This window comes from Ornithorhynchus anatinus, chromosome 8, assembly GCF_004115215.2.
Source record: "Ornithorhynchus anatinus isolate Pmale09 chromosome 8, mOrnAna1.pri.v4, whole genome shotgun sequence".
Taxonomy (NCBI): Eukaryota; Metazoa; Chordata; class Mammalia; order Monotremata; family Ornithorhynchidae; genus Ornithorhynchus; species Ornithorhynchus anatinus.
Genome location: NC_041735.1, coordinates 36,157,236 through 36,175,560, shown reverse-complemented (window position 1 = coordinate 36,175,560; position 18,325 = coordinate 36,157,236). Strand labels below are relative to the sequence as shown.

The 18,325-nt window shown below is 49.2% G+C and overlaps 1 protein-coding gene across 10 annotated transcripts in view; it reads left to right on the top strand.

The window, feature by feature from the left end:
- Window positions 1-15,799, top strand: part of TRAK1 (trafficking kinesin protein 1) — a 116,314-nt gene extending 100,515 nt beyond the window's left edge. For 3 of the 10 annotated variants that reach the window (XM_039912957.1, XM_039912956.1, XM_039912955.1), the window contains 3 exons: window positions 1,464-1,811; window positions 7,313-7,415; window positions 12,655-15,616. In XM_039912957.1, coding sequence (XP_039768891.1) covers window positions 1,464-1,811; window positions 7,313-7,415; window positions 12,655-13,420 — 1,217 coding nt within the window. In that variant the 3' untranslated portion in view covers window positions 13,421-15,616. Of the gene's footprint in view, window positions 1-1,463; window positions 1,812-7,312; window positions 7,416-9,277; window positions 9,373-12,654 lie in introns of all 10 variants that reach the window. The other 7 variants (XM_039912954.1, XM_039912953.1, XM_029071342.1 and 4 more) reach the window with 4 other exon arrangements.
- Window positions 15,800-18,325: the final 2,526 nt, after the last annotated feature.

The following is an 18,325-nucleotide window of genomic DNA, read 5'->3' as shown; positions in this document are numbered from 1 at the left end:
ATTATCCTCCAAATTCTTTACCTTTATTTGACATTCTTCGCTTTACCAATGCGTACTCACATCTGGCAGTTTCTTGTTATTTTGTTGCTGTGGTGATTTGATTCTTGCCCGGCAGTGCGCTTTTAAAAAGATTCTGCCATTGCAGTCCTTGGCATGATATTCTGTTACCCTTGTTTTTTTTCTTTTTAACAAACTTAAAGTACAGCATTTCTGGGGGTTTAGTATGAGTTTTGGCCAGGGAGGACAAAGAAAGACCAATCCTAGTGTACATAGGAAAGAACTAGAGCAAAACCTTTGTAGTTGTGTGTGTGTGACCAAATAACTTGGTCATATTGGGGTGGGTTTGTTTTTTATTTTTAAGCCACCTTCTCTCCCCACCCTCCAAGTCTTAGTAAAAGTACATCTACAGGAAACCTTCCCTCATTTCCTTCTCTCCCATGTCTTTCTGCGTCACCCTTGCACCTGGATTTATACTCATTATTCACTCCTCCCTCAGCCCACAGCACTTATGTACCTACCCACCCTTTACATTAGTGTCTGTCTATCCCTCTAGTCTGTAAACTTGTTCTGGGCAGGAATCATTTCTCCCAACTCTGTTATATTGTACTCTCCCAGAAGCTGAGTGCAGTACCCAGCTCACAGTAAACAGTCAATAAATAGAACTGATTGATTAAACCAACAACTTTTGATTCTTTAATTTCAAAGATCTCTCCTGGGTTTGGTATATAAGGTGATGTGTCATACTCCAGTGATGTAGTGAGCACCGAAGCTGAAACTGATGTAATTAAATAATTAAATTGCATTACCTAGAACAAGTCACTCAGATTTTGAACTAAGATGTTGGGGACAGAAACATCAAGAATTCCATGGTGACTTATTTCTCCTTTTTCTCTCTCACTTTTTCTTTTTCTCCTCCTTTTCCTCTTCTCCTTTTTGACCTTCCCCTTCTTTATTCCCTTCCTTCCCCTCCTTTTCCCCTTCCTTTCTTCCTCTCCTTTTTTCCTTCCTTTCTTCCCCTCCTTTTCCCCTTCCTTTCTTCCTCTCCTTTTTTCCCTTCCTTTCTTCCCCTCCTTTTTCCCTTTCTTCCCTTCCTTTTTCCCTTCCTTTCTTCCTCTCCTTTTTTCCATTCCTTTCTTCCCCTCTTTTTTCCCTTCCTTCCCCTTCTTTATTCTCTTCCTTCCTTCTCCTTTTTTCCCCTTCCTTCCCTTCCTTTTTTCTTTCCTTTCATCTCCTTTTTTCCCTTGCTTTCTTCCCCTCCTTTTTCCCTTCCTCTCCCTCCTTTTTTCCTCCCTTCCCCTTCTTCTTTCCCACCCCTTCTTTTTCCCTTCCTTCCTCCCTCCCCTTTTTTCCCTTCCTCCCCTTTTTTCCCTTCCTCCCTTCCCCGCCTTCTTTCCCTCCCCTTCTTTTTCCCTTCCTTCCTTCTTTCCCCTCCCTTTCTCTGCCTCTCATCTTCCCCCGTTCAGGTTCCGCCACCCTTCACCACTGGCAGCAGCTGGCCCAGCCTCACCTCGGAGGCATCCTAGACCCCCGGCCCGGTGTCGTGACCAAGGGGTTTCGGACGCTGGATTTCGATCAGGACGAAGTGTACTGCCTTAACGATTTTGAAGAAGATGAGTCAGGTGACATTTCTTACAAGGGCCTAACTACCTCGACACCCGTTCAGCACTCAGAGACCTCAGGTGAGAGGTCACAAGCACAAGGGACTGTTTCAGACCGCGAGAGCCTCCCGACCCGCTCTCAGGCATTCACAGAGGAGATGCAGGAGCCGACGGCGGCCGATGCTGGTGGTGATGATGATGATGAGGGGTCCGGTGAGGGAACTGCATTAAGTCCTGTAAACCAGGCATCTTTACAGGATGTTAAATTCTGGGCCATCCTCACATCTTTTCTGAGCACCGTCCATAGTGGGGCTTTCTGTGTAACTTCAGCACGGTTGTGCGGGTGATAATTAAAAGCATTCCCATTTGTTTATTTCTAACACTCCAACTCAGAAAACCTCCTCTTGCTAACAGATCTCTGTTCAGTTAGTAGGTGCATGATCTCCCGGGGGCTGTTTTCGCAGGAGCAGGGGAAGGCTGCTAAAAGTCGTGGTTCATCGGGGGCGGCGGTATCGAGACGGCAGAGATTCTTCTCTCTCGGGGCTTAGCTCAGTGCTCTGCGCGCAGTAAGCGCTCAGTAAAGAGGCTTACTATTACTACTACTTACCCAGGCCCGGTGGTGTTTCGGTCATCTTTCCCCACTGGAGGGTGGAGGGCTTGGGCTGTGAGAGGGAGGCAGGGTGTACCGCAGGTGAATGATCACAGGCAGCAATATGTCTGACTAAAAGGAGACTAACTAACGACCTAGCTTTCAGGAAGGCTTTTGATTCAGTCCCACGTGACAGTCCCTAAAAGGACTTGTTAGGCAGGCGTTTACAAGTTCATTGGAGGCAGGTGCAAGATAAACAGCGGCTGGAGAAGGGCGTATCCATAGAGGGTTCTGCAGAAAGTCAGTAAATCAATGGCATTTATTGAGCACTCACCGTGTGCGGACAACGGTACTAAGCGCTTGGGAGAGAACAGTGCAAAAGTTGACGGAGCGATCCCTGGCCAGAAGGAGCCTACAGTCTACAGGGACTAAGAACTGGAAGTCTGGGTTGTCCTCAAACTTCAGATGAGGCAACAACAGGGTGCTGTTATTTTAAAAAGCCTACATGGAATGGAGTATTAAGATTATTCATTCAATAGTATTTATTGAGCACCTACTATGTGCAGAGCACTGTACTAAGCCCTTGGAATGTATGATCTCATTCTCAGCCTTGTACTCCGCTGTTTCGCCTAACTGTAATTTGTTTTAACAGTTGTTCCTTCAGGGAAGGGGTCATGTCCACCAACTCTGTTGTACTCTCCGATGGGCTTAATACGGTGCTGTACACACAGTAAGCTCTCAGGATAATGACCCCAAATTGTTCCACAGTAAGTATGTTCTCAAACACACAGAATTAGGAATCAACTGTACAGATGTGTAGGTCATTGAAAGAAAGAACTGTTAACACTTCTTCCTCTTGGAGTTATTGCTTATTTCACTTTAGCCGAGTGTTTTGCATATCATTTTTAATGCGGAAGGCTAGCCCCATTCTAAGTAGTCATCGGTCTGTGCTGTCACCGTGTCATCGTATGGCGACACTTTTGTGCCTGTCCTGTATTTTTCAGAAACCGCTGAGAGGAGCAAATTGGTCTCGGGTGAGGTCCTCTCCACTTGTTTCTCACCCCAGCACCCATCCGCGTTTGAGGGCTCAGACCAGCAACGTCCCTGTGCTGGGAGAGCACTGAATGGCCCTACCAGGTGCGGATGGGAAAATCAGATTGGGTGAGCCAACGTCTCTACCCAGAATCTTCCTGGAAGGTGCAGTCTCTCTCTCAGGCCTCTGATGCTCCATCCAGAGTGATTGAGGCGCCTCCCAGCTTATTACCTCGATGATCCTAGAATGGAGTCATCGCCACCCATAGCTTTATTGATCAGCTTTCCAACATGGCCCGTCTCTGCGGGTAAAAGATCGAGTCATTGTTTCGAAGAGGTAGTACATAACTGAGAACAAATTATCCTTAAAGTTGTCTCTGTGACAGAAAGGTCAGGATTGTACATCAGAATCTGAAACTGGGGAAGGGGAGTGGGAGCTTGACTTTAAAAAATAAGAACCGATGATTCTTCTAAAGCCATTTCTTCGAGGGCCAGGTGAACACCTAATAACTGCTAAAAATTTTGACCAACATTGAAATCACTGCACTAGTTTTCACTACCTTCTCAAGAGCTTAGTACAGTGCACTGCACACAATAAGTGCCCAGTAAATACCATTAATTGCTTGATCCCCCGCTTGGGAGAGAAACTGTGTCCGACCTGATTATCCTGTATTACTATCGTGGTATTTGTTAAGCATTTACTCTGTGTCCAGCGTTCTTCTAAAGCACTGAGGTAGATACAAGTTAATCAGATCAGACTCAAGCACGTGGGGCTCCATCTACCCCAGCGTTCAGTACGGTCTTGGCGCATAGTAAGTGCTTAGCAAGTACCACAAGTATCGTTCTTATTACATCTGGACTACATCTAGCCTATTCTGATTTACTCTGATGCAGGCCCAGAGTACAGGCAAACCGCTTTTTTGCTCAAGTAGATCAGCCCTCCTTCCTCAGATATACCGTGAAACCGGGAAGTTATACCTGAAAGGGTAGTAAGCCTTATCTGTCCTCATGGTGGCTCTGATAGCATCGTGATTAAGTTGCAACATCTCTCAGCGTTAAAAAAGTTAAAAAAGCAGGGCTTCCGTGAATGCCGTGAGGCCTAGTGGAAGGACCATGGGCCTCGAAGTCAGAGGACCAGGGATCTTATCCCAACTCCTCCGTTTACCTGCTGCGTGACCTTGGGTGAGTTGCTTAACTTCTCTGTGCCTCAGTTTCCTCATCTGCAAGATAGGGATTCAGTACCTATTCTCCCTCCTTCTTAGACTGCGAGCCCCAAGTGGGACAGGGATTGTGTCCGACCTGATATCTTGACTCTATCCCAACACTTAGTACAGAGCTTGGCGCCGAGTGCCTAACAAATGCCATTATCATTATTATTCTCGTCATTATCTTTATTATTATTATGGTGTGGGTTTCTGGAAAGACCTAAAGGAGAACAAACCTTTGTTTTCAGAAAAGGAAACTAAAAATCAGATATTCCTCATGTTTGCCAGCAGGCATCCTCTGTTGAAATTTTGAACTTTAGGAGTAGCCCTCTAGACTGTAAGCTCATTATGGGCAGCGAATGTGTCAACCAACTCTGTAATATTGTACGCTCCCAAGCGCTTTGTCCAGTGCTCTGCACACAGTAAGTGCTTAATAAATACGATTGATTGATTGATTGAGTGATAACCCTGTTGCTTCCATTTGATGTACCCTCAGAAGTTATCTCAGGGTCTGCTCCAGAGTGAGCACTCATCGTTTTTATGTTGTGTCTCAAGGAAGGAAAGTGCTTCAGCGTCACGGCAGCCTGTATTGACTGAAGGAACGGGACCCTGGCCCAGGTTTTTCTTTGGAGGGGTTGCAATTCTGGCTCTGAAACCTGATTGATCTCCTGGTTCTCCTAATTTTAGCCATTGCTTTGGAAAATGATGACTTCTATACTCTTAGCAGCCTTTTCCTGTCCCAGAAACCCATTCGTCAACGATGGGTTTTGCTTTTGCTAATGCAGCTACGTCTTAAAAATGCCCACTTGAAAATAAATGTTGCAATTGAGATGTAATATATAATGGGTGAAGGAGGGAGGAGGGAGGTGGCACTGCAGTCTGGTTTTTAGCCTTGGGCTTAAGAGGGTTGATGCACAATTTAAATATAGCCCTGCTTTGTCCTGTTCTGTGTGTCTTCTAACAACGAACTGTTTCTCATCTTTATCTTACAACTGTATTTTCTCTTTTCACTCCCAGATAACCTTTCATGTCTGATTTTTGGGTGCCTTTCTTCTGCTGTGCTCTTTATTTTTTTCCCATGCTACAGAAAGAGAATCATGATTGCTAGGCTGGCTTCAAAACTTTCCCCACAGCGTACATTTGGAGTTTTTCCCAAATAATCTGAACTCCTCGAGCATTTAGTCTTTGAGAAAGAAAGTTAAGTGGATGTAATAATATATGTTTGCCTCTTTTTAATTTTTTCTCGATCCTTATATGATTCCAGTTTTTTTTTTCCTGAGGTAGCTGCAGTGTGCCAATTAAAACACGTTGTATTCTAAAATAGCTGAGTAAATAAGTGTCATACTGACCCTCCACTCACTTCAGTCTTTGTGCTCTGACTCCACCCACCCCTCCATGGTGTGTGTGTGTGTCTTGCACATTTTTTCTCCATTAATTTCCAAGTTTCTTTTCAAGGATTGATCTTTCTCCCAGTTAGTATGCTTTCAGAATCTGTTTTGCACAATGTTTGTTTTTCCCTTCCAAATCAAAGAGGGATTGCATCCATTACAGGGATCAAATATCCTGAATTGGAGCAAAGAACGGCTCTGGAGTATTGCCTTTAAAAGGCACCTACACACCTCTGACTCGTCAAAAAAGGAGACATGATTCTGAATTTAGTCTACTCACCGGAAGTCTCTGAGGGCTGAGGAATGGGGGTTTAATGTCAGTTTTTCTGCACGTGAAGCAATCTCCATTTAAAAAAACAAAACTGAGTTATGACCCCTGGAGGAATCCTACGCAATCATGATATCTTTGATCTAGTATTCAACTTCTTCCGCAGCAAATTGTCATGCATGGCTTCTGATTTACATCGCGGAAGACCACGGCCCACAGTGCCACTTACAACAACTTTTAAAAACAAAGGGAAATGGGGAGATAAACTGGCTAATACTCTGCTTCCAGGGATATTTCCTTTCAGAAATCAGATTATCATTTCTGAAGAAAGGCCAGGCAAGCAAATGTAATTCTGACCCATTACTCTACTAAATATCGTTTGCATTTCTGGAGTGGGTCAAATTAATACACGTGATGGTCAAAAAGTTGTTGTTAAGTGCTACTGAGGATTTTCTATTTCACAAAATATTAAAGCACTCAGTAGTGACTCAGCTTTTCACATCCCTTTTTGTAACCAAAAAAGGGGGGAATCCATTTTTTACAGGGGTGGAAGATTGGGGGAGATGAATAGAGTTAATTTTAGGGAGCTCCCAAGTCCACAGAGTTCTAAAGAACTCTGTTCTGTGCCCTTCAAAACCCCTAAATTCCACATTGGTGCCCTGTGCTCTCCTCACAAGCTGGGTCCACTGCTGACTGAATAAACCAGGACATGGGATGCCTCTGCCCAGATCAGAATGGAGACTAGGGGGACTATCCGGTCAGAACGCTCTTCAGCCTTTTCTTCCAACTGTGGGTATTTTAGAGGGCCCATCTTCGACCCGGAAAACCACGTGGCCTACTGGAAAGAGCAACAGGTCTGGGGGGCAGAGGACCTGGGTTCTAATCCTGGCTTTGCCACTTGTCTGTTCTGTGACCTTGGGCAATTGACTTAACTTCTCTGTGCCTCGGTTACCTCATCTGTAAAATGGGGATTCAGACTGTGAGCCCCATGTGGGACGTGGACTGTGCCCAGTCTGATTAGTTTGTATCTCCCCAGCGCTTAGTACAGTGCCTAGCACATAGGAAGCGCTTAAATACCATTAAAAAAAAAAGCCTGGGTGTCAGCTTCCATATCTAGATCCAGCAAAGGCATCACGTTCCTTTTTGTGTCTGTCTAGGACCAGGGTAGATGTTCTTTATTCTCACGCTAGTATCGGCCCGATAAATCTGCTTGTTTTTCTTGTTAAATATAGCCCATCATCCTGGGAAGTGCATGTCACAGACCAACTCCACCTTCACCTTCACCACCTGCCGCATCCTGCACCCTTCCGATGAGCTCACCCGAGTCACCCCAAGGTAAGGGGTTCGAGCCTGGTGAGGGAGGGGGCGTGCCAGCAGTTGGCACATCCAGAATGGGCAGCACCTCCTGCCCCCGAGACATTGCCAGCTCCTCCCACGTGAGGTTACCTTTTCTTCCCCCGAAACCCACTTGGGTTTCTCATTGTCCCTCACTTATACAAGGGGCTCTCCTCTGCCAGCCCTACTTGTCCAGATGGGTACATGATGGGACCCACTAGAATGGAGAACGGGCACAAAGGACTTGATTGTCGTGATAGTGATTTGCTCAGCACCGACTCTCATCGTCTCCTCCCTGCCGGTGGTGTTCCCTCTGGGGCACCAGTGAGCAAGTAGGAGGGAAAGGGGTGCAGCACGTTGTGAGAACCTCCAGGGATTTGAGGCCCAGGCCGAGAAGCAGCGTGACCTAGTGGATAGAGCACGGGCCTGGGAGTGAGAAGGACCCGGGTTCTAATCCTGACCCCACCACTTGTCTGCTGTGTGACCTTGGACAAGTCACTTCTCTGTGCTTCAGCTACCTCATCTGTAAATGAGGGATTAAGACTGTGAGCCCCTTGTGGGACATGGACTGTGTCTAAACTGATTAACTTGTATCTACCCCGGTGGTTAGTACAGTGTCTGGTACATAGTAAGTGCTTAACAAATACCATGGGGAAAAAAAGAAACATCAGCCCGTTGCCTCGGTAATCACTGGGCTGATTAGACCTGAGCATGTGCTTTTCATATCCGTCGTGGTGCTCTGGCTAGAAATGCTCAGAACGCAGCTAATCTTCCAAAGAGAGGTCAGGACTCTAAAATAAATCTCATCTCCAGTCATTTCCTGATGGACGGGCAGCCAGACTCCTCAGGCCCATAACATTTACGTAATTCATTTATGCTTTTGGAAGTTGGAGCAGAGAGGCCAGTGATTAAACCATTCCCGGTGCCTCTCACATGTATCCTTTATTATCAGATTCATGGAAGAAAGTGTTCATTTTCTAGTGCAGGGTAACAGATCCCTCTGGGAAGGCCAAATTGTGGACGTCAAGCTTAGGCTGACATGTGGCCACATCAGACTACTTCAGGAAAGAATCTCAAAGGCGAAAAGAGACTCTGGAGGAAAAGCGTGTTTGTGTAACTTTAGGTTTTCATTTGTAATGATTAATTCCTTCTTACAAAATAGCACTGAGGCTAACTCTCAGTTTTTCATGGATGTCGGGACAGGCACAACAGAGAACTGCAGTCCACGGGCCATCCGATGGTTTCCACGTTCTTCCTCCCAGATCTTTTACTAGAGCTCCAAATAGAATGACTGGAGTCCGGGTTCATCTCCTCTCCCTGCCCCTTCCCAGTTTAAGAACCTCAAAGTGTAAAGTGGGTTGAGTTAATGTACGTATTGGTCAAAACGTTAAGTGCTACAGAGGATTTTCTGTTTCACGGCCTATTAAGGCACTCAATAGTGGGCTCAGCTTTCAGAGTCCCTTTTTGTAGCCGAAAGGGGAGGATCTCGAGCCTCTGTTTTTCAGAGGACGAAAGGTTTGGTGAGCAGCGAATGCCGTAGGTCAATCCTATACGGGATCCTCAGTCCCTCAGGCATCAAGATTTGTCTTTAAATGCCTCTTTCCTCATTAGGACATTAGGAGTTAGGGCAGAGCAGGACAGAAGCGTCATCTTGAAGTTCATCTGCGACGTGACAGATGGGCTGCCGTCGGAAGCTCCCAGCATCCCATTAGCAGAGGCTCCAGATGGGACTGCCCATCTGGTCCATCACGAGACAGTAGGGTGGGGCGGGGAGGAAGTGCCTCGGTGGAAATGACTGCCCCCTTCCTATACCCACCCCCCGCCCCCGAGAAGCTCCGTAAACGCTAAATCATTCTCCGCAGGTCTGATGAGGAGGCCGATGGAACAGCCTTAGGTGCCGTTGTGCTGAGAGGAGACGTAGGGCAGACTGTGTGACTGACCGAGCTGGGCAGGCGCGGTGAGCAAGGCTGCCTGCCGTGCCCGTCCCGGCAGGGTCCGGGAGCGGGGACCGTTTGTGTGTGAGCGTGCTTGTGTGTCTCCCACACAGACTAACCTGAAGATCCCAGACACCGACACCTCACCCGGGCTAACGCTTTAACCCAGGTTAACGGTGTTCCTGATCTGACTAAATTCTGTGTAGCCGTTGACTTATTAATGATGTAACTCTGAAGTTGTAATTAAATACAGTCAGTCAGGTGGCCCCTAGAGGAATTGTGCTTTCACAGTCTGTTTCTGCCCTTTCTCCCCAACTGTCTACCCTCTCTGCTCTCTCTCTTCCTCTGCAGTCTGCCCTCCTCTCCTTCTCTCTCTGCCCTCTCTTTTCCCTTTTACTCTCTGTCTCTCTCTTTCTCTGTCTCTCCCCTTCCTCCTCCGTATACTCTCCCTTTGTTTTCTCCTTCCCCCATTTAAGTTCCCTCTCATACTATGGTGAAAAGAAACTCGAGGATACTCAGGGCAGGAGAAATTTCCCTATACCACAGACTCTGCTTCCGCAAAGCCAGCTTAGCAGTTCAGCCTGGCTCAGGAGCAGCGGTGATTAGAAACCTCTTCTAGTGCTCAACCGTTCTGTAGGGAGAGCGGCAAAAGGCCCGCCCTCCACGAGCTGGGCCGTTAATTCAGAAGGAAGAATGTGCAAAAGAATCAAGAGTGCCCAGAACAGCTTATTCAGAGAGAGATGGTTCAGCACTGCTCAGGAGTGATCATTTTCTCCCCAAAAGCCAACTATTACCCATCCCAAGGCTATTACCCCTTGCTTATGAAAGAGCTTCCAGAATCCTACCCAAATTGGTCTAAAAACTGAGCTCCTCCCTTAGAGGGCAGCTTCAACTGCCGTTCTCCATCCTGGGTGTTTCACCGGGCTACAGTTATTCCCCTACCAGTCATGCCTGTGAAGTTGTTTGAGGTTCAGGTTGCTTGTTTTCCTTGAATTTTCTACCCCCACAAACTAATCCAGCAGAGGTCATTTGGCTTTAATTCCAAGTCTGTTACTTATAATGGTTTGGAGCTTTGACTTTGGCCCGTTTTATGCTCTTGCCCTAAGAGCCTCTCAGCTAACTCCATCCTCTTTCTGCTGCCTGCTCCCGAGGTTGCTTGAGCATGACTGAGGGGTCTGGGGGGGTTCTCTCTTCTGCCTCCTGGTTACCGTAACCTTAAAGAAGCCCCTTCCCCAGTCGAGCAAGCCCAGAGCCCTGGCCGCTGGCTCCTGCTGCTGATATTGGAGGCAGCTTCTGCAGTTTCCGTTTAACCCACCAGATGATGGAAGGAAGCTCTACTGTATTGGGATCCTATGCTAGAGGTGCATCTTACTGCCCCAGATGGGCCCAGATGCCTGGGTTCTGAGAGCCTTCAGCTCCCCCAAGACAGAATTTCCTCAGGATCCCAAAGAAAGACTGAGGAGAGACCTGTACTTGGCATTCAGTCGATCGATCATATTTATTGAATGCTTACTCTGTGCAGGGCACTGTACTAAGTGCTTAGGAGAGTACAGTATAAAGGAGGTGGTAGACACGCTCCCTGCCCGTGATGGGTTTATAGACCAGGGGCGTTCAGTAGTTTTAATCTTCCTCATTAACTTTCCTAGTTTTAATAGGCTTTCAATTTTCCCTATACTCTTCCCCAAAAGATCCACTCAGTTGTCCTGCGGTGCGAGGGTTATGTTCTTGACAAAACCCAAGCTAAGGGAAACTTGCGTGATGGTCCGTGCACCCGGACCACTGCATTCCCCCTTCCCCCAACCCCCAACACACACGTCCCTCTGGATGTTGCGTCAATAAACGCACGTTGTCGGGAGAACGTTCCCACACTCTCCGGCAGCATTCTATCCCAAGGACGTTGTCGGAGGGGCGGGGAGCGGGAAGGACAGGACTGAGCATTTAGGGGCAGTGGAGACCATTCCAGCAGAAGGAGTCAGAGCATTTAAGTGGGGTTGAAAAATCCCAAATTGTTGCCTCTCTATTCCTCCCAAGCCCCACACCTCATTCTTCCTTCCACCCAAAACTCCTCATCCCCTTATCGAAAGTACAATTGGCAACTCTGTCTCCTACTCTGGAACACTACAGGTTTGCTGAAAACTTCCCACTCTGGCTTCTTCCCGTCTCCCTCTCTACTTCTCCACATCCTGGTTAGGAGAGTTGCAGAACAACGATTTCCTTGACCAGTCAGTAGTATTTATTGAGCGCTTACGGTGTACAGAGCACAGTACTAAGCCCTGGGGAGAGTAAGTAGGGACAATCCCTTTCCTCAAGGAGTCCACAATCTAGTGAAGGAGCTTCCAGCCGGAGACCAGTATTCCAATGATCAGCGGCTGGAGGGGGGACTCTCCATGTTCAAAATGCCACAGTTATTGTTATCACCATCCCCGCGCAAACCGTGGCCTGCCGAAAGCCTCAGTGATTGACTTCGGCCCATCGGCAGCAGCCCCAGGGTGCCTGGCCCGGGAGCACCGTCCACAAATGGCCTGTGGCTGGTTTAGGCCTCCCCCGTGGTGAGCTGACCACCCAAGTGACTCCCGGGACTGTGGGGGCTGCTTGTGCCACAGCCTTGACCGCCCTGCTCAGGTGGGCCGTGGGGCCTCTACGTGGGCACTGAACAGGAGGAGATTGTACGGGTCCCGTATTTTAAATTTTATATTTAAAAGAAACAGCATAGTGGAGAAGCAGGGTCGCCTAGTGGATAGAGCCCAGCCTAGGAGTAAGAATGACTTGGGTTCTAATCTCGGCTCCACCCCTTATCCGCTGTGTGACCTTGGGCCAGTCACTTCATTTCTCTGTGCCTCCTCTGTGAAATGGGGGTTAAGAGTGGGAGCCCCGTGGGGGACGGGGATTTGACCGACCTGATTAGCTTGTATCTACCCCAGCGCTTAGTTCAGTCCTTGACGCATAGTAAGCACTTAAATACCCAAAGGGAGTGGGGCGGGGGAGAGTCGTGTTTTCACTGGCCTTCCTGGCCTGGCGGAGAGCTGAGGAGCAGCACCTCGGCGGGTCAGGGCGGGTGGGCTGCTCTGGCGAAGGCCTTTCTGCACCCCCCACCCCCGGCCCCCCCTATCAAACCTCCAGACCGAATGCCTCCCGGGAAAGCGAGCCCTCCCAGCGGTTCCTCGGTTTCTGAGTGCTCCCCGGTGACTACCGTCGTGGCGTACTCTCCCAGGCGCTTAGTACATTGCTGCGCACGCAGTAAGCGCCGAATAAACCCCATCGCCGGATTGACCGAGCGACTCACCGGGCCCCTCTCTCCCTCGCAGCCTTAACTCCGCCCCTTCTCCGGCCTGCGGCAGCGCCGGCAGCTCCAAGCCCACGCCGGCGGCCACCCCGTGCACCCCTCGCCGCCTGAGCCTGGCCGAGTCCTTCACCAACCTCCGGGAGTCCACCACCACCACGAGCACGTCCCTGGGGCTCGTCCGCCTGCTGAAGGAGCGGGGGATCTCGGCGGCCGTGTACGACCCCCAGAGCCGGGACCGGGCCGGCCGGGGCGGCCCGCTGACCCCCTTCCTGCCCGGGATGGCCGCCATCCCCTCCACCCCGCCCAACTCGCCTATGCAGACGCCCACGTCGCCGCCGCCCTCCTTCGAGTTCAAGTGCACCAGTCCCCCGTACGACACCTTCCTGGCGTCGAAGCCAGCCAGCTCCATCCTGAGGGAGGTGAGGGAGAGCAGGAGCACCCGGAGCAGCGAGAGCCAGACCGACGTGTCCGTCTCCAACCTCAACCTCGTGGACAAAGTCAAGCGGTTCGGCATCGCCAGGGTGGTGAGCGCGGGGCCGGCCCGGGCCCCGGCCCCGGCGGGTGACGGGGGCGCCCCGGCGGCGGGCGGCCCGGCCCCGGAGGGCCCGCCCTCGGGCTGCCCCGCCGTCCCGGGCGCCCTCGGCGGCCTGCGGCTGAACGCCGGCATTCGCAGGAACCGTAGCTTCCCCACCATGGTGGGGTCCAGCATGCAGATGAAGGGCCCCGTGACCCTCACCTCCGGCATCCTGATGGGAGCCAAGCTCCCCAAGCAGACGAGCTTACGATGAGGGGGGGCGGGACTCGTCCCTCTAAGGACGCCGGGCGGCCGTCCCCGTCCCCCTCTCCTACCCTGGCTTCCCCACCCCCCAGCTCTCTCTCCCCTGCCCCTCCCGTACACTCCCGAGTCTGACAAATCAACCTTGTGCCTAATTGGGAGAAGCGTACCCTTTGTAGAATGTGTAAATATGGACCAGAGACCTTGAGGTTGAGCTGTTCTATCGCCGCAACGGCCGTGTGAAGAATTTCACTAGCCGACCTTCTCGAAGGTTGTCCCGTCCCTCCCTTTCCCCTGGCCTCTTCCTCTTAAGGTGCACTGAAAATAGAAAACACACTATTATCCCGTGGGTAGAAAAAAGGGAATTCTATGTCCGGCGGGATGTGATCCCGGGCATTGCCCTGGACAACAGAAGGCCGTTAGGTGATGTGGATCGTGAAACGCCTGGGTCTCTGTTGGAAAAAGCAGGCACCGGCTCCTTAAAGATCGGGGGAGTCTTCATTCTTTCGTCGATGGCAGGTGGAGCAGCCAACTTGGTCTTTGAGTTTGGTTTGTTTTGCTGTGGGGAGGGACCTAGCGTACCCGGGACCTTTTGCTCCTCCGCCCGAACGAATGATCGTGGAGCCTGGGTCGGCGAGATCGAGCCCTCCGTGCATCAAACCCGAAACCCCGTGTGATGTCGTCGGCAGTCAGCCCGGTTGGCCGGAGGGGCAGAGAACCACTCTCTGTTCCCGCTTCACTCCCACGGGTCACCAACGAGCACATGGATGTCGTGTGTGGTTTGCTGCGGGGGGTTGGGTGGGGACGTCTTTTCTTTTTTTATATAAATATATATCTATATATATGGCACTGACTAGAGGGGGCAGTGCGATACTGTATTTTCTTGTCATAGCACTGAAACACAAGCTTCACACCCACCACCCTCAGACAGTCTCCTCTGTCTCCATAAAGTAAAACAGCAGCTGCCTTCCGGAAGCCAAAGCCTCTAAGCGGATGGGTGAAGACTTGCTCCAAAGATCACAGACGAGAACAGGTTGACGACAGAAATTTTAAAATAACGCGGTGTCGGGTCACCGGCTAGTTGTCGGGTCACGGAGGAAAGAACGACAGCCACCGACCGCCGGGAGAGGATGATGTAGGGACGAAGAGAAACGGCGGCCCGAGCTCTCACCTTCCCGTCCAGTTCCTCTCTGGGTGCGTTATCCAGCAAGCCCGGTGGCTTCGGGACAGCTCCAGTGTCCCGCGTGGCCAATAGCCTTCCTTGGGTTTACCGTAGCATGTGGGTTTCGATTCGGCTCAGAGTGCAAGCATTACCACCAGTTTTGTATTATGCATAGATATAATGATGCGTGCGTGGTCCGATCTGGCCCCTTAAACGGGAGAGGATGGTTTCGGTCAGACCTGTCCGCCGTGAGGTGCCCTCATTGTTTTTGTTCTTCATCTTCATCCGTGCTTTGTCCTTACGGCAAGCTCGAGAAGGACTTGAAAAGAATCGGTGTGATCCAGGAAGTCCTTAATTGGTTATCGACGGGGTAGCACGATTTTTGTGCTTTGGTTTCTAACCACGTTTTAGAAGTCCCCACCCTGCCCTTCCCTCACAGATGTTTAGCTCTTGGCTTCAAAGCCAGCAGCCGGTTTATTTATTACAACCACCCATCACCCTGTATTCAGGTGCCCTTCCTACCCGACTGTTACTAAGTGATTAGCACTGATCATTTCTTTGAGAAGTAAAAATGTCACCTCCACTTATGTCACCCAAGAGATGACGGTAGGAGTGAAGCACATGTGCGTGCTATGGACACTGAAGGTGTTTTCGAGAGGACACGTAAGCACGACCCGTGTTTTCAGACTTTTATTTATTCTGCGGACTTAAAAGTGTTTTAGTAAAGTACGTCTCAGCTCGACTCGCTGTTGTATGTGTGCTCTCCTTGCAAATACCCTAAGTATCTTTTGTTCGAATGTATCTTAAAACAGTAGATTGAATAACTACAATGGAATCTGAAAACTGTGGACCGAATGGACCATTTTCTGTATCCTAAGAGAGTTACCACCTATAAGGGAATTAAACATGTAAACGTTACCATGCCATTTGGAGGTATGTGTTTAGTATTTCACATTTTGAGTAAATAGTAGGCCCTCTACATCCACTACCAAAAAGTGGGTTGTAATACATCAAAAAAGAGAAAAAAATAAAATTTTTCTGCGTTAATGAGTCTTGATAAAAAGGAGGTGAAATGGAATAGTGTACAGAATGCTGAATCTGGGTTTGGGTTTTTTTTTTTTTTAATGCTGAGCTATTTTCAATGTTCTCAGATGTGTACAAGAGGGGCTCTTTGTCGTGAAGTATATTTCAAAGCAAGGCAGTTAATTAAAGGAGTCTCGTTACATTTAACTTCTATCAACTAATTTTATTTATTGAACACCTGCTGGGAACAGAGCACTCTACTAAGTGGAAAAGTACAATGGAGATACAGACTTGATCTCTGCCCTCCAGAAACCTATGGTCTGATGACTATTTTCTAGCAATTTAAGCCATCCAGTGTAAGGTGATGTGATGAAGAGGGGGAAAGGAAATGATGGGCTCAAGATAGACCTTCCTCCGTAAAAGTTCACAGCCCTTCCTCAAGGGAAATTAAGAAGGTAGTAGGTTCACGTTTTTATCCCTGACAGCATTATAGAATCAACCTGGCCTGAAAAAAAAAAAAAGATGGTATTTGTTAAGCGCTTACTTTGTGCCAAGCACTGTTCTAAGCACTGGGATAGATACGAGATAAGCAGGTTGTGCCACGTGGGCCTCACAGTCTTAATCCCCATTTTACAGATGAGTTTACTGAGGCACAGAGAAGTGAAGTGACTTGCCCAGAGTCACACAGCTGGCGAGTGGCAAAACTGGGATTAGAACCCACAAACTCTGATCCTCAAGTGGATAGAGCACAGGCCTGGGAGTCAGAAGGACCTGGGTTCTAATTCCGGCTCCGCCAATTGCTTGCTGTGTGACCGTGGGCAAGTCACTTCACTTCTCTGTGCCTCAGTTACCTCATCTGTAAAATGGGGATTAAGACCGTGAGCCTCACGTGGGACAACCTGATTACCCTGTATCTACCTCAGCGCTTAGAACAGTGCCCTGCACATAGTAAGCGCTTAACAAATACCAACATTATTATTATTCTCTATGTCTCAAGTTCCCTGAAGTGCCAAATGGGGATCCCATGTAAAATTCCCTCCTACTTTGACTGTGAGCCCCATGAGGGACAGGGGCTGTGTCGACCTAATTGATTGGTACCTCCCCCAGCACTTAGAACAGCGTTTAACACTTAGTAAGCGCTTAACAAATATCATAAAAAAACCACACCTCCCATAGATAACAGTCTCGGGCGTCGGGCGGGGTACATCATGCAATGATCGAGACTCGTCGGAAGGAAGATGGGTAAAGGTAAGTTATGGGATGCTCCCCCAGGAGTCATTATTAATCAGTGGTATTTATCGAGCACTCACCCTAGGCAGAGCACCGCACTAGCTTGGGAGAGTAATAATAATAATAATGATGGTATTTGTCAATACGATGGAGTTGGCAGATGTGATCCTGCCCTCCCGGAGCTAAAAGTTTTAGGCAAGTCCTGGCCTGTCTGTTAATAGGATTAACCAATGGTCCTCCCTCCAGGAGCAGCTTCAGTCCGTGGTGTTGGGGTGGGATTCTGGGGTCTGCTTCCCCCACGATGCCGGAATCATGTGGAACCTACGCATGGTCAGGGTTCAACTGGGCAGTGAGCTCCTCTTCCCTGCCCTCTCCTAATTTTGCAGCTCTGCATGATTGCCAAGCCCGTGGTGGGAGCGGGTCTCCCAGTGACTTGGTCTTTTCAGTCGAATGAGACCGGTAACTTGGACGTAGTCCAGACAGGTTTTATGGTTCTGCTGTCAGCTCCTTGAGGGCAGGGACCGTGTCTACCGACTGTATTGTACTCTCCCAAGTGCCTAGTACGGTGCTCTGTATAGAGAAGGCACTCAATAAATACCACTGATAGATCGATCAATCGCTGAGGTACATTATTATCCTCTACCTCAAGATGTATACATAGCGGTTATTTCTGAAAGTGGACAGTAAAATCCCATTAAGGTCTGTGAGTGTGGCTGATTATTAATCAGATCAGTGGTATTTATTGAGGGCTTACTATAACCAAGAGCACTGTAGTAAACGCTTAGGAGGGTACGATATAAGGAGTTGGTAGACCCTTTCCCTGTTCCCGTCCACAGCGAACCAAGAATGTACCCTTGATCCTGTGTCAGTAGGAGCTCTTAAAGGGCCAATCTCTGTCCTCAAACCTGTCTCAATCAGTAGGATTTCTTGAGTGTGTACTTTTGCACTGCACTAAAGTCTTGGGAGAGTACAGTAGGTCTTCCCAAAGTCTTCACTCCAGGGGAGTGATGTCCATCAGGCTGGTCTGTCTACTGTGATGGTCTTTTGCAGCGCTGCATTGTTTGAGACTGGGCTTCGCTGTGTCTTTTCATCGTTGACTTTGCCCTCCTGACCTGTGTGTGTCCCCTTTCAGTTCACCACACAACAATTGCTGAAATATCCTCCTGTTTTCCATTCCGCTCACCTGCCCGGGCCAGCAGAGCCGGGTTGCTGGAAGCGTTGTGTCGACGCCTGTGAGCAGACTGACTTTCAGTACCTTAGTATCCAGGTGATCTTGTTGTGCCGTTTGATGCTGGACATGTGGGTCATAACCAAGAGGGCGTGTGGGAGTGGATGGGGCTGGGGATTGCATTTTTCTCCCTTAGCTGGGGCACCCTTCCGTAGATACAGGCGGTCTCCAATTGATACAATTGTTTCCTGAACTGGTTCTTGACGTTCGACAGCCCAGTGATCACCAAAATTAGTAAAGACGGTCGGCGCAGGTCCCATTCCGGGTGGGAGAAA